This window comes from Xiphias gladius, chromosome 18, assembly GCF_016859285.1.
Source record: "Xiphias gladius isolate SHS-SW01 ecotype Sanya breed wild chromosome 18, ASM1685928v1, whole genome shotgun sequence".
NCBI classification, from domain to species: Eukaryota; Metazoa; Chordata; class Actinopteri; order Istiophoriformes; family Xiphiidae; genus Xiphias; species Xiphias gladius.
The window spans coordinates 8224509-8240643 of record NC_053417.1 but is presented as its reverse complement, the minus strand read 5'-3'; the positions used below and the strand labels follow the sequence as shown (position 1 = coordinate 8240643).

At 39.0% G+C, this 16135-nt stretch overlaps 1 protein-coding gene across 9 annotated transcripts in view; it reads left to right on the top strand.

Annotated features, from left to right (window-relative positions):
- The first annotated feature begins 58 nt into the window (after nt 1–58).
- Nucleotides 59–16135, top strand: part of cfap74 (cilia and flagella associated protein 74) — a 60459-nt gene continuing 44382 nt past the window's right edge. For 7 of the 9 annotated variants that reach the window (XM_040153923.1, XM_040153924.1, XM_040153920.1 and 4 more), the window contains exons 1-14: nt 59–396; nt 913–1050; nt 1216–1279; nt 1613–1765; nt 2664–2762; nt 2846–2950; nt 3747–3920; nt 4282–4392; nt 5883–5985; nt 8494–8651; nt 8827–9037; nt 9127–9279; nt 11506–11664; nt 11873–11991. In XM_040153923.1, the coding sequence (XP_040009857.1) occupies nt 957–1050; nt 1216–1279; nt 1613–1765; nt 2664–2762; nt 2846–2950; nt 3747–3920; nt 4282–4392; nt 5883–5985; nt 8494–8651; nt 8827–9037; nt 9127–9279; nt 11506–11664; nt 11873–11991 (1703 nt within the window). In that variant the 5' untranslated portion in view covers nt 59–396; nt 913–956. Of the gene's footprint in view, nt 397–912; nt 1051–1215; nt 1280–1612; nt 1766–2129; nt 2231–2663; nt 2763–2845; nt 2951–3746; nt 3921–4281; nt 4393–5882; nt 5986–8493; nt 8652–8826; nt 9038–9126; nt 9280–11505; nt 11665–11872; nt 11992–16135 lie in introns of those variants that run through there. The other 2 variants (XM_040153922.1, XM_040153926.1) reach the window with 2 other exon arrangements.

Below are 16135 nucleotides of genomic sequence, written 5' to 3'. Positions count from 1 at the left end.
ATCCGCGCACAGCAGCTGTATACGCACATTAGGCTGTACCCCAGCGTTTCCTTCTTAAACACAGAACTCAAATGGGCAACTTTGTCTGCCATTCACAGGGGCGCAATGTGATTTTTGCTGGTTTTCGACTCTCTCGTAACTTCGTCAGACCATGTGCATCACCTCAAATCAAATTAGGTCGTCATTACAGCCAGGACTCGCCCACCGTTTCGCCACAGGCATTCCGGTCCCAGTCGCATGTGCAACTGACCGCTGCAGGGACGTCGGGGCCTCGCCCCTGCGGCAGTCCCGTCTCCTTGGAAACGCTAACAAACATGGCGGATTAAATCTGCTGCGAGAAAAAGTCATTTTGGAGAAGATATTTTTCCGCGAGGCGGGAAAGCCTAGTCGTGCGAGGTAACAGCTTTTTTCAAGTGAAGTGATTCATTTTAAATGCGACACAGCCGAAATTCAGCATGGATTTAGGGTTACTTGCCTAGCTTTCTAGCTTTCCAAGTTTAGCTAGCGCCTATTGAGTGGCTAACTTACACGACCCGCTAAATTCCATTCAGAAGTCGGGTTATTGAATGTTGTCTTACATACACTTACTTACGCACACACCTCAAAAATATGACTTAACATCTAATGCAATTCAATAGGAGCCCAACTTCCAATCGGCATATATTTAATTTACCAGGAAAACATTTTAAAATGCGATATCAACTTTTTAAACGAGACTACCGGCGCAGTTTGTGATAAGCAACATGACCAAACATTGAAATTATGTTATTCTAAGTAGGCGACTGTTAATGAATTACATATCTGTTGCATTATAGTGGGTTCCAGACATTCGGTGAGCTGTGCCACGTCAAACTGCCAATTACTGAAGAGGTTTGTTAAAGCATTCAGCCCAATTTTCGTTATTCTCGTTAGGTTTGCCCGATAAGATTTGCCGGCCTTGTTCATAAATAAGTTGAATGGACGAAGAGGACAGGGGAAGTCCTTCTGATGTGGCGTCGGACAGCTGTGGACTGCTGGACGTCCACCTCAGCACTGATGAGGACATTGAAGGTGAGAGACAGCTCCTGTCTTGTTGCTGTCTTGTTTGCAAAATAGAGCTGATGCTTGTAGTCACTGACATACCTTCTTCTCTGTAATTCACTATTAATGAGATGTCTATTTTACTTAGTTTTAAGAGACTGGGATATCCTTATTTAATATATGTATATATTTCAGATGAAGGTTCAGACCAGAAGCCTGCTCCTCCTTCTGATTTGAAGTGGTTAGAAGAATTGTCTGAGTAGGTATTTTTGCTTTGGTGTTAATCATATCTCTTTTAGACAATAAAATAAAAATGCTTATGTACTGATCCTGTAATCTCCTTCTTACTATCTATTGTAGAACATCAAGTCACTGTAACTCATTGTGACGCTCACTATATTTTAACAGAAAATAATAAAACCCATTTTTGTATTGTTTCTCAAAAATTGATTGTTTCCTACAATGTAAAACCCCTGTAAACACCTCCAGGAATAACTGTGGTATGATTTTATGTATGTACAAAATGCAGACTGTATAGACTGTATGTTAAATATGCAACCTTTCCTAAATATCATTGTGCATCTGTCCCAAGAGAGGACGATGGTGATGGTGACCTTGCGGCTGTGGCCGACTATGGTCAGAAGAGGAGTTATGCCGAGACAGCACGGATGTTCAAGCTGAGACGAAACCTGGACCAGCTGGACCGCTTTCACCGACAGAAGGAGCATGACGTGCTGAAAGCCAGGTCTGGACCTGGCAAACAACAGACTTCTAGAGCCACAGTAGCTCCTTAACCTTGATAGACTTGACTAAAGTTTGTGCACGTAATGGAAAACTTTACATTTGTTTTGTAGTAAGAATATCAAAAAACACAGGTGTTTATTTGTCACGGGTTGTTGCATGAAAACACAATTTTCTCCAATCTTTTCAGTTTCTGGAACCATCTTCTTTTCAGTGTTATGCCACTTTAACAGGTCTTTCCCCTTCTGCCCTCCTCATACAGGGCCAATCATTTCTGTACCAATTGATTCAGCAATTTGCAGGAAATCATTTCAGCTGAGGAGAGAACATTTCCCGTAATGTCCTCTCTCCTCCCTTTTCTTCCCTCTTTTTATTTGTCTGCACTGCGAACCATTAAGCACCTGATGAACTGTGATGCAGTCCCCAGCAAAAATGGCTGTCATTTTCCTTTTAGCACAAAACATCAAAGGTCAGTGTGGAGCTGTTCTGTGCTCTGATCAAACATAAGTATAATGGAACCTAAGGACACCTGGCTTTTAACCAATCTGCAGCTTTTACTGTGCCATGTGCCATGATTTTCTTTTATGAGAATTTTCCCTCCAGTCACAGATTGTTGTGTTTCACACCATTAGACTGCAAAAAGAACACTGTGCAATTCAAAGCTGTTTTGGTGTGTGTGTCCACTCTCAGCTTTTAAATATCTTCATTAGATTGCCTTAGCCTAGAGAATTAACTTCCTTTTGTTACAATGACCACAAGGGAATCCATTAGCCTGATGCTCTGAACATATTGCACTTTAACAGCCTTGAAAATGTTCCTTCTGATTGACTTTGTTCTTAGACGTTTGTCTGTGTCAACACTCTGACTTGTCTCTTTTACCTAGTGTTTTTTTTGTTTTCCAGAGAAGAGCTGAAACTCTGTCATCAGGATATTAAAAGTTTGGTGGAACAGAGGGATAACTTGGAGAAGCAAATAGAGCGACAGAAAGCAGCAGACAACAGGTGGGTGTCTGACTAGTGTCTACTTTATATTCACATAATGTGTTTGTTTCTGCTTACCACTCTTTGTTTATTTTATTCTGCAGTGTGGCAGTGTTTCGTTTACGAGCCCAGCATAAGCATCTGTGTCAAAAGCTGCAGAGTGAAGAGGAGCTGGAAGGTCACATCAACACTGAGCTGAACCAGCTAGAGTGAGTCAGAGAGGAAAATGGCTCGACAGTAAGGTCTTGTTCTGACAGGCATTAGTGCTGCGTGAAAAACGTAGCCCCTCGTTCCAGTCGGACCACTGCATTAACACAGTGACACAGCAAACACAGAGGGCTCAGGAATAAAACTTGTCGGACAAAAAAGTTGAACCTGGCTCAGCTTTTGCCACAGTGCAATGCGATGTCATCCGGCAATGCACTTTGTTTGGAGTTGTAGTTGAGTTTGCATTAATGGCATGCTCAACAACAACTCTCTTCTACAGTGACATGTTGTCCACTGTGTCTTTTTCCCAACTCAAGTTTTAGGTGGTTGAAAAAATACTAGGACAGCCAGTCTAATAATTGGATTTGCAATAAAAATGTTGCCTTTTTTTATATGGGACTATTCAAAAAAATCTATCAATTGTGGTGTGGGGCACTTTAGCTTAATCTGTAAAATCTGTAAGAAATCCTGTCTCCTTTTACCTTAAGGAACTATAGCACTTGTTAAAGGGAATGGTCTGACTGCTGTTCCATAGTTTCTTTCAACAATCATCCAATAAGGATTAAGCGTTTGCCTCTTAGACCAAATGATATGGTTGATTGATCTGTTCTTCTTAGTCACAATTAAATAAAAACTAAAGTGCAAAATTAAATCAGTATTGGGCTTCAAAAACCCAAATAGTGCAAGCTTCTTACCTCTGCTAAGTGACTGTTCAAGTACATAATATACACCATCAGTCTGCATCTTTAGCTTCCTCTTCTGTCTCCATCCATCTCATTTTATGTCCTGACTCCTCAGACTGGAGCTGAGTGAGGTGGAGGTGGAGATTGGCAGGCACTCCTCGCTCCGGCAGGAGCTGCAGGAAGAGGAGCAGGTCTTCCGGGTGCTTAAGGCCCAGAAAGCAGCAACAAGGTTTCAGCAGGAGAGGCATGCCAGCCAGAACCTGCAGCTCAAGATGCAGCATCACAGGGAGTAGGGAAAATTACCAGCTTCTTCATTTTCACTGAATTTTTATTTACACTGAATTTTATTTCTAGTACTGCTCTTTTATACATAGAAAACTGAGAATTGATCTCAGTATACAAAAAAATTTAGTAAAAGATATACAGTAATATATAAATTAAGTGAAATACCCTTTCTAATGCCACCAGTGAACAATTATAGGTTATTCGTTTTTGCTCCAAAATGAGGTAAAATGCAACATTTTGCCTTAATGTGTGTAATCGTGTAATTTTTTGTCTGTGAAATTATTTTATGGTGTTTTTTTTTTTATGCGAAGTCTCATAGTCTGTATAGTGTCTGCGTATAAGCTACTGTGATTGTGTTCTGATAGTAAACAGGCAGCTATGGTGAAGAAAGAGGAGAGTGAATGTCAGAGGAAAATTGAGGAGCGCCGGGCGAGTCGCAAGATAGCTGCCAAGTACTTGAAAGAGACCATTAAAAGGTAATCAGCTTTTAAGCCAATAAACAGGCCTCAGAGTAGAGCACGAATATGAAGAATCTCAGAGGACCCATTGGAGAGTTGACACATCCTATTGATCATTCGCACACACTGGCAAAATATATTACAAGTGGGGCTGACAAGATAATTGAAAGAGCTCAAATTCTTACAGCAATATTCTAGCTGAAAGTGAACAGCAGATCAGGTACTGTCTGCACAGTGATTCAAGTTAATCATGAAACTTCCCAAAAGTCACTAACTATGTAGAAATCATACTTACACTGTACATGAATTTTAGCCTTTTTGAAGCATAAGTTTTGGAAGTCCAATATGTTCACCAAAGGTCTAACTCAAAATCTTAAAGGGCAAGATGAAATATTTTTCTTATTGTCAAAAATCCATTAAAAGGTCAAAACCAACAATGAGTTTTCTCCTACTAACAAACATTTCTTGTTTTCCCAAAGCCAGATTGGTCTTCCGTGCCAGAGCTCCCTTGTTGCCCAGAAACCATGTCAGTCGTAATTGTATTAAATACAGCTGCTCTATTGCACTGGATGATATGAAGCGTTATTACCTCAAACATAGTCACCGTAGTTAATTTTGAGTGTCAAATTTGTGTTAATCTGCCCCCTTTCAGCATTTTGCAATAATTTTCAATAACCTATGTTTTGAGTGGATTATGCCACTTTAATCATGAAAATTTGCCAGCAAGCAAAATAGAATAATTGTCTATTTATAGAATAGAACAATATTTTTGATTAACATTATTTTTGTGCTCCAAGAAGTGAAAGAAACCGTTATGTAGCAACAGTCAAAACTATCACCTATCACAGGATGACATCCCTTGAAACAGAGGGGTTTAACTCCCAAGATTGTTGATTTCTTTCCTTTTTGTGTTCTATGTTCTTCTATTTTGTTTAGTTGCTCAACTGGCTGATTAGTTCCTCTGTTTACCACTCCACATAAATTTTGTTTGCCCAAAAATATTTTTAGTTTATGTAAAAATCTATGTTGATATTCTAAGATTTGTCTGGTCATTTAAATAGAATGAGTGGTGGAAGTTTTTATAAATGCCTATATTTACTAATATAAAACAGTGATGAGGAAGTTATGTCAGAGCCATGACATTATCTCACCCTCCATGTCAGTCGTAATTGAGTATTATCCATGGTCATCAGAATTCAGGGAGCTGGGAAAACCGTGTTTCACTCATCCTTCGCCCGAGTGTCCAGTCAGCACTTGCAGTCTGAAACCTGAACTGAACGTTCTTCTCTATCAAAATCAGTATTTACCAGCATGAAAAGAGAACAATATTTTCTTGTAATATTTACACTGTGACAGCGCTGAGGGTTATGGTTATAGAGAATAAAGCATTTCTCTGACTTATTCAGCTCCTGGAATTTTTGATTCCAAGCAGTAAGAATAGATTATTTTTTTTTCTAATACTGTATTTTACCATTCATTTGCTTTGTGATTGTCCCTGTTTTATTCAGGATGCACCAGCAAGAGGCTGAGAAGGAGCAACAGAACAGGGAGTTACTGGAAAAGAGGATACAAGCTGTCAATTCACTGAAATCTAACATAGCAGCCACACAAGTAAGAAAAAGCAGCCACCCATACTAATACTGTAGAATAGTGGTTGTTGGTTTAGTAATGATGATACACAAGCTGTAGCTCTATGTATCATTAACATTTTCTATAGCAGCCATATGAATAGTACTATATAAGATCAAGTACTAACCATATTTAGTGATGCATTATATACTCTAAAAGCTTTAAAGATGTAGTGATACAAATTTGCCTAATTTGTTTTGCGTACATGAGTGCATGATAAACATGCACACATGTAAATGTATATTTAAATACTTGTATGAAACCAAATTTTAATTTTCTACTGTTTGTCTGGAAATGTGACAAACAAAGTACCATCAGTAGAACTTACTACTACTAATTGTAAGTGATTGTGTGGCACTAAGCTTAGATATTTTATGGAGCTCTGCAGGGATCATAACAAAACTGCATCTAAACTGTGTGACACTGGGAACCATAAGGCAATCGGACTCAGACACACAACTCAGGACACAGTTCTGGGTTCCACAAAAATCGTATCGTTACTTGGAAAAAGGTCAGTACACAGGCAAACAAACAGAGCAGGCAAATTAATCAAAAAGGACTGGACAAAAGGCGAGGTCAAAAACTACGCTAAGAACAAACAATCAGGAACACTAACATTAGGAGAAGACAATATGGCACAGTGGGGAGGGAGCAAAGAGACTAAATATACTAGGAGAGGGGAGAGAATGAGACACAGGTGAAACAAATCAGGGATAGTGCAGACAATTACACTGGCGGGAAACACACGAGGGGAGGAAGTGGGGATCTGAAATGAGAGGAAGAAGTAGTGACACTAAAATAAAATGGAAACACTGCACAAATTAAAAAAAATAAGAAAGCCATGACCTAAGGAGAAGAGCGGGACATAACAAACTGAAGAACATTGTCCTTTTCCAGACAACTTCATTAATTTTTCACTGTATTGTTCTTGTCCATAATGGCGACATCATTGAAACATTCAATGTAGGTTGGAAAAAGTATGTGAACATGTATAATTGGAGTCAAGAGTTAGTCAATGAAACCAGATTGGAGGTGGTGGTTAGAGCCACTTTGACTTATAAAAACACTGGCGCTGCTTTGCTGGCTCTGGGCCTGGACAGCTTGCTATGATAAGACTCCGAAGAAGATGGCTGAGCCGAAGCAGCTCTGCAGAAAGAATGGTCCAGAATTCCTCCTTAACGTTGCGCAGGTCTGATCTGCAGCTGCCAGAGGGACCTGTTTGACCAGTTATTAAACCAAGGGTTCACCTGCTTTTTCCACAAGCTATGTGAATGTTTAATGGTTGTGTTCAATAAAGATACAAAAGATTACAATTGTTTCTTTGATATTAGCTTAAGCATATTTTGTTTGTCTGTACTTGTGACTTAGATGAAGATCAGATCACATTCTATGATCAATTAATGCAGAAAACGAGGTAATTCCAAGGGGGTCACATACTTTTTTGCCATTGTATATGTGCACCTGACTAAGAGCAATAGCCAAAGCTGGTGTCGCAACACAGCCATACAGTATTAACAAGAGTATTAATAAAAGAAGCTGATGCTAAATTTTTTTTTTTTTTTTTTTTTTTTTAGTTCCATTTAAGAGTGCAAATTACTCACTAAATATATTTTTCCAGTAGCACCTGCCAGGCTCTATAGTTCATACAGTATGAATACCAGTGTTTATTATGGGAGATGTGGCAAATGTGTAAATTGGAAAATTGTAAGTTGTAGCATGACCTGTTACCAGCTGCAACAGCGGGGCTGATATTGTTTTCACCTTGTGAGTCTGTGTGTGTGTATGTGTGTGTCATCACGGCAAAAATGTGGTCCCGCAATAGCATCCGAACCATGCAAGATACAGTCACAAAACTTTACAGGTGTGCAGTTGAGATCAAAATGAGTACTGAGTACTCGTGTAATGACGTCGTAATAACTATGTTGATAGGCATCGCGGCTGCTGTGATCCCATCATAAGATGGGCTCTAGTTGAAGTTGCAGTAATGTCTGTTATCATGTGAGACTTAAATTGCAAATTACTTTATTGTACAGAAATTGCAATTCTGCATTTAAACCATACCGTAACAATTGGTCAACTTCCTCATACATCATACAAACTTACATTAAAACATTGGCTTGCTGGCATTCATTGTACATTTTTACAAAACACGCCATTAGGACCCGGATTTACTGATTCCAACCACTTCACATTCTCTTCCCAGCTACGATAGACATGAAGCAGAGACCACATTTTTATAAACATTTCAGCAGGGTCAATTCAGGTCTGGACTGTGTATAATGTTGTCAATATGCCATCGTCATTATGATCTTGCAGTGCTATCATCATCATGCTTATTGCTGTATTTTCCAATTTAACAATCAACAGGTATATTTCATGTTTTAAGAGAAAATATTTTTGTAACATCCATTTCCTCTAGTTCAGATGATCAGTTTAATGCATAAGGTTTTCATGTGGTCAAATTTCATTAATCTGACGTTGATTCTTTAGGAGAGCTTACGGGTCCGGCAAAGCAGAGCCAGAGCAAATGCCCAGAAGAAAGAACAGCAACAGAGACAACTGAAAGAATCCTTGCAGGCCCAAGGCATCAACAGTATCAAGCATATGTACCAACAGAAACAACTAGAGAAGATAAAACGAAAGCAAGAGTGCGTCCTCTCCTCTCCTTTTCTCTAATTTCCTTTCCTCTCCTCTCCCACATGCATGTCCTCCACTCCCACTCCATGCAGCAGTGTGTGGGTGTTTTCTCTCGCTGTGCACTGAGGAATATACAGTATGACCCCATTTCAGTATAATGCAGTGCTGTTGATATACCCTTCTCAGGGAATTTGAAGAGAGGCAGAAGTCAAAGAAGGAGGCAATTGTGGCAAAAATCCTTCAAGAGGAACAGCTGGTAAAGAACAGAGAGAGGCACCAGGCAAAGCTGCCTAAACTCTCAACCACTGGCAAGTTCCCATCTCTGGGGAGGGCAAGAGAGAAGCTCCCGTACCTGTGTCCCACACCCCCATCAGCCACCGAGGAGAGAGCCACAATTGTGAGTGGCTCCTAAAATCTGACAGTACAAAGAGATTGAGTGCATACTGAACAATTATGATCCGATGTGTTTGTGAATTTGTCAAGCAGTTAAGAGAGTTCAGTGACATCAGCAGCTCATCGTCAGCTTCCTCTGACGTTGAGGACCCGGAGGAAACCATACACCAAGAAGTGGACCACCAGAGCCTTGCTGACAGCCTGGCTGAGCCTGAGTTCTCTGGGCTGTGGGACCAGAATTACAAGGTGCACTATAATAACAGCCACTGCCAACCACAAGGAAAGCCCTGCTGGCTGCTAAAATTAAACAGCCATAAATCATGTCCCATTCACAGCAGGCATATCATTTTTCTATGGATGTACTTATTGTATAATTTTGAGCAGATGAATCTCCCACCTGAAGCATGATGGATAAATACTGTAATTCCACTGAAAGCCAATATTTTATTCATTTGAAATAGGTGTGTGGCAGTTTTGAGGTAAACAACAAACCTGATCCATCTGATTTCATGTTCACTGATTTAACCCGGTTGGTTGAAAATTTTGATGTAATGGTGCATGGGTAGGGACATGGCCAAAACACAGTTTCAGTTCTCAGTAGCAGCACCCCCAGCTTGTTAGTGTCACACTGTCAGAGACTGCAGATGGGAGGCTGGTGAGTGATCATGTTATTGTTCCTACACTAGAGACTTTTACTAGTTGGTGGGGACACGTGCATGTAGGGTGGGTGGGATTTGGAGGGGTTGTGTCATGAACCTTCACTTGCTCATGGTGAAGCTCATGGCTGGCAGGTGAAAAGAGACACAATGATACCACGTGTGACAGAGGAAGCACGAGTCTTTCTAAACCCTCGCCAGGCAAGCAATCAGGCCACAGTGCTGAAGGAATCATCAAAACCTGAGAAATCCAACTGTCTGGGCTTTTACTATTCATAGATAGGAGCTTTTCTGTTTTCGAACACTGTTTGAATTAAAAAAAAAGAGAGAATTTGCATTGCAAATGCGACTGATTAGTGCTGAAACAATTAGTCAATTAATTGATTAGTCAATCAACACATAAATTAACTGACAACAATTTTGGCAATCAATTTATTGTTTAATTTATCAAGTAAAAAATGCTAAATATTCACTGGTCCCTGTTTTATATCTTTGTACATTTAATATCTTTGGACTTTGGACTGTTGGTCAGACAAAACAAGACATTTGCCTAAAAAAAATTTATTTTTCACAATTTTCTGACATTTTATTGACTGATCGATTAAGTGATTATTTGAAAAAGAAATCAGTAATTCTCAATCATGAAAATAAATTTAAGTTGTAGTACTATTAGTGATTACTCAAATGACCGTTCATATTATTTGACAATTCTTACCGTTAATATGTGGTCATATGTCAATGTTTTATAAGAATCTGGTTAAAGGGTTACAAAGAGTTATTGATCAACTCATTTTTCTTGTTACAACAGAAGTATCACATTGATATCTATGTCCTGAGTAATACTAACACAATAACATACAATACACTGAGTGACTGTAGGCAACTAGAACTGACTTTCTAATACAGTCTGAAACACTGTAGACCCTCTTACAAATCCAAATATTTCTCCAAATTGTGGTGTGGGTAAGAGCTTCCCATTACCAACAAGTGAGTATTGATCGGTTCTACTGTAAACATGTAATCAATGAAACTCCATCATAGCGATCAGATCAGAGGTTGTACTACAGTGACAGCGCCAGTTCTGACTTTTCCTGAATCTAAGGATAAAGTGCCGTGCTCAAGGGATGCTCAATGGTAGTTTTTGATAGAGGCAGGAATGTCTGTAGTGCACTGCGATGGAAGCGAGTTGGCTTTCTGTCTCATGTAGCCCCCTACTCACTTGAAATGTGTCCAGACAGGCATCACTTCTCATTGTGCTGGTGCCTTTGAGGCCTCAGAGTGAGCGCAGTGTTACAGCTCAGAGCTCTGAGCAAGTGACAAGTCGAGTGGAAGTGATCTCTCCTCCTAACATACAGATCAGACTGAGGCTTTCATCAAAGGCGACTTCTCAAAACAGTAATGGCTAGTGCAATAGATGAGCACAGGAATGTGACAAAGCTAATAAGATGATTCATTCACTTCAAGTGGCTTACAATTAAAAAAAATAGAATAGAGATAAAATGACTAAACCATAAAAAGTAAAAGGGCCCTTAAAAACACAGTTTCGCATGTAGATAAATTGTACACTTTCGAACTTCTTAACACAGTTCACACACTCTCTACAGTTACTAGACATACTATCAAATTACTTTTAATTAGCATCTTTAATATTAATATTTCCTGCATCAATCGTTTCTCTGTCTAGTGCTGTTCAATATAAAGAGGCATATTTATGGCTATACAATTTATTTACTTAGAATTGAGTTTATGTAACGGTGTTGCAATTTTACAGTCTCATTATAGTGATTGTTGCTGTTGCTTCACTGTGCGGTTACAGAAGCTCCTGAATGAGAAGACTACATCGGTGCAGGCAGAAGCAAAGCAGGAAGAACCTGCAATGGCCGATGGAAAGCTCAGCATGCCTGCTAAAAAAGTTCATGGAAAAGAGTTGAAAGGGTCACCATTCATTAGTAAACCAGAGGTCGTCCTCTTTAAGGTACCACACTGATGGTTTTTTAAAAACATCACTTCTGACAAGACTTTATCACAGGAATTCTAATGCAATAGAATTATGTCTAATGTGAATGTTTCACATTTATAGCTATGTAAGTTTAATTAACAGTTTAATTTTGATTATTCAACTTTTGTTGTTGGATTTTAAAAGCAGCAGAATGATTTGAAATATTTTAAATGGTCTGTTTTAGGACTTTGAAGTGGGGAAAGTGTATAAGAAGAAAATTGTCCTGACTAACATCAGCTACACCACTAACCACTGCAAGCTTCTTGGGGTCTCGGCTCAGCTGAAGGAATTTATCTCTGTCAAGTAAGATTTTTATATTCTCAGAGTCTGTGAACAGTTTGACGACAGTAGCTGCATTTGTATAATGCAAGTGGACCTGAAATCCAGGCAAACATACAGTATGTGCAGTGGTGAATACAACATGCACTCCACATTCTACGTCTGTGTAATATTGAGCGTAAAAGTTTATTCTTGACCTTGGATACAAAATATTTAGACAAATGCAAAACGCAAAATTAAGTTGTCCCAACTAAGAAAACTCCATCTGTTGAGGAAAACTGAAAGAGGTGTTTGAAAACTCCAGTAAAATCTTAAAACGGAGGTTAAGTTTGAAGATTTGGCTTTTCTAGTCTTATCGACCACTCAAAGCACTTTATACTTCTGCCTGTTCACCCATTCACACACACACACAGCGCTCTTTTCTATACATTTTCTATATGTATATTTTCTATACATAAGGCGCTTTCTACACACACACACACACACACACACACACACACACACACACACACACACACACACACACACACTCACACACCCATGATACATCTGGGGCAATTTGGGTTTCAGTATCTTGCCCAAGGACACTTCGACATGTGGACTGGAGATGCCAGAGATCGAACCACCGACCTTCCAGTTAGTGGACAACCCGCTCTAACTCCTGAACCACAGCCACCCTGATTTAAGTTTTAAGATTTTTTTGTTAAATCAAATGTGTATAATAGCGATAATTCTGAATATGTAACACAAATACCATATTTTATTAAAACAAAGAATATCCTTGCATGTATCCCCAGCTGTGATACAGCTCATCATATTAGCCAAGATGAAAAAGCTGAATAAACTACTCATGAAAATAAACAGGACCTATGAATTCTCCTATGGCTATCTAAAAATTTTTTACTAGAACATGATGACGCTAAAATATTGTTACTTTCTACTTTCAGTATAATTTCAACTTAAGTTTGGGTCTTTGTGCTAAGATGGGCTGTCTCCTGTATCCTAGAGCTGTCACTTTTTTTATTTTTTTACTTTTTAATTTACATTCTATAAGCGCATTGCCATTGCAAACCATTGCAAGACTAGTGTGGGTCACTTTCAAATTTATTTGAACAAATTACATGTTAGTTTGAATTTGTTCCAACTTGACCTTTTGAAAAAGTGACAGTCCCCATTGGATGCACAAGGATTAAACTCATATGGATTTTCTGATTGGGTAGAAACACAGAGAGGTGTATTGCCCAAATGTTGAACTGTCTCTTTAAAGTGTCAGGCTATAATCCTTGTAGAACGCACCATCAGGGTTGATGCTTCATGTTCCAAATTCCAGCAGTTCCAGTTTGGATCTATGTATTACACTGGGACAGATCAGTCTCTGTGGTGACAGACAAATGTAGCAATAAGCAGCCCACCAGAACCTAAACTGATTCCTATCTGATATTCATCTTACAGATTTAAATGAGACACCCAAATAAAGGTACAAAATTAAGCAAAGTTGTTATTCAGTGACCTTGCTTCCTGATTTCCATCATGAGTTAGGCTATTGTAATTTTTTGATTATCTTTGTTTTTTTAATATGACAACACTAGAGTTAGAAATGTTTACAGTAACAAATGTTAAATCTCCTCTGAACCCACTCTAGGTTGAACTGCTTCAGTTATCACATGGAAACATTTGCTCATGTATCATCACTTAGGAACTTAATACAACCACTTCTTGTAATTTTAAAAGACGATGGAGTGGACGTGAAAGCAAAGCCTTTCCTCCCACATATGGACGCCAGCCTAGATCACCACGCTCAGAGCACCTCCTATGAGACTCAGCTCTGTGAGTCAGTCTGTGTCTCTGCTATCTCCTCTTTCTCGGCCTGCCAGCAGCCTACAGGCCAAGCAGAGATGCATCGTTCTCCAGGTCACTCACTGTGTATCACTTTCACATCAACTTCCCCATGACTTGATGTGGTTTCTTCATCTCTCTTCTTTCTGCCTGAATGAGTGAAGAGTCTCCCAGGCTACAGCAGTGTCAGTTGGAAACTACCGATGCTGTTCTTGAGCCTTCGTGCTGGAACACTTGTCTGAACATATCACCTTCTAATCCTCTATTCTTAAATCACATGTAGCAGACACACACTTTCTTACCAAATGGGTGAATGCACACATACTGTACACTGTACATTATATCCACTCGCTCTCTTGTATCTCCCTTTCAAATCAACCTCTTTACAGATTTATCATGATTGTGCATACTTTATTTGTAGGTATACATATTTAAGTTTATGAAACATAATTATAACAACAGTTGCTGCCTGTTGTTAGTTTTCCACCTTAAATGAATTAGTACTTGATACAAGAAAATCTGTCAAGCTTTCCTGCTGCACCTGTTTGTCACTCTACTCATTATTCGCTGTCATAAATTGGAGGCTAGGAACCATCATGATACTATGAATCATGCTGTTGGGTGGCTATCTCCCAAAACTCTGTCATTTTAGTTACTCTGGGGCTCATAAAATTTGTTATGGGAAGAATGTTTGAAATCTGAACTCACCAGATGGTAGTCAATCTTTGTAATGACTTACAATGTGGGAAAAAAAATGACATGAGGCATATGCAAAGTAACAAAAACACACAGTACCAAGACAAGGAAAGTTTTCTTCCATTAAAGTCTGTACAAACCATGTAAAATCAAAGACGGCAAAAGATTTCTTCTTCATCCACAACTGGAGTGCTGCACAGCATGAGTACGCTCAGTGCTGCCACCAGTGGCCAGAGTTGTATATAAAGAAGACAAAAGTTTTATTGAGTATTATATTTTTAATAAAGCTTCCAGCCACCAGTGGCAGCACTGAGCTCTCAGCTGCTGAGCAGCACTCCAATTGGTGAGGGATTTAAAAAAACATCCTACGCCATCATTGATTTTATATGTTTTGTGTTGACTTTAATAGGTTTTTAAAAGATTTTTAGTCTTAGTAGTTAGTGTTTTCTGTTAAATAACACCCGCCTGTCATTTCTGTGTTTCCACCTTTGAAGTCTTACCCTAAGTCACTTATCCAATGATAAAAATAAAATTTATGAGCACTGACTGACTCAAATATCGGAGTTCAGGGAGATCTGGGACTGGAGATCCGGTACCTAATATGAAAGTCCTTGATGAGTGCTAATAGTGACTAATGTTAGTTAATGTTAGCAAGCTTTAGATAGATTTTCTGTGTAACTGACATTACTGAGTTGGTTTGCTCACTTGATGACTCTTCTGCTTGTGCTACTATGTATTAAAAAAGTTAGCAAGAAGTAAATGGACTGTACTGCACTAGCAGACATGTTTGTTGTCTCATGCTTGTGGTACCATTCCACTGAGTCTGAGTCAGGTCATCTTGTGGTGATGTCTTTAAGGCAACTGACTCAAGAGAGTCTTAGGAACTGAAGGGAAATTCAATCTGCCTTTATCCTGTAATTGTTTACAACTGCAGTGGCCAGTGCTCAGCAAATGTTACATCATCTCAGTATATATGTTGTCATCTTCCAGTAATCAGAAAGACAGTAGAGGCTGTCACATTGGCTTGATTTCTCCCAATACATTGGGTCCATCATACAACCTTGGTCATAGGTTTGTTGTATATACTGTATGTATATCTCACTGATGATTGACACAACATTAGAACCAGTTGTGACTAATGTTTTCATGGCTCATCCAGCTACCTAAGTTAAAAAAAGAAATTTCTTGTCTTAACAATCCTCTATTCCCTTGAATCTTCCATCAATTACATTTACATTATAATTCTTCAAAAAGATAAGATATTACTGAAAACTGTACATATCCCACCACTGTAACTCTAAGCACCACCATATCTGAAGCAGCATCAGTGGCAAAATAGTATAGGAATAATATAATTTGGTGTGAGGAAACATATCAAATTTTAAAACTGAATTATGTTTACACATGCTGACAAAATTCACCTGTTTCTGCAGCTGTACCTTTCATACAACCTCCTTTTACTATTCAGTGTCTGCTGTCTGTAAAACCTACTGGCTATTCACACATTAAAAACTACAATATTGAGATCAGTCGTGACAGCTCCAAACCCTTCATGGCTCACTCAGCTAAAAACATTAAACATCAAACACAGCAGGAGAGAAAAACGTGAACCAGGAACACACTGGGCTTTTTCACA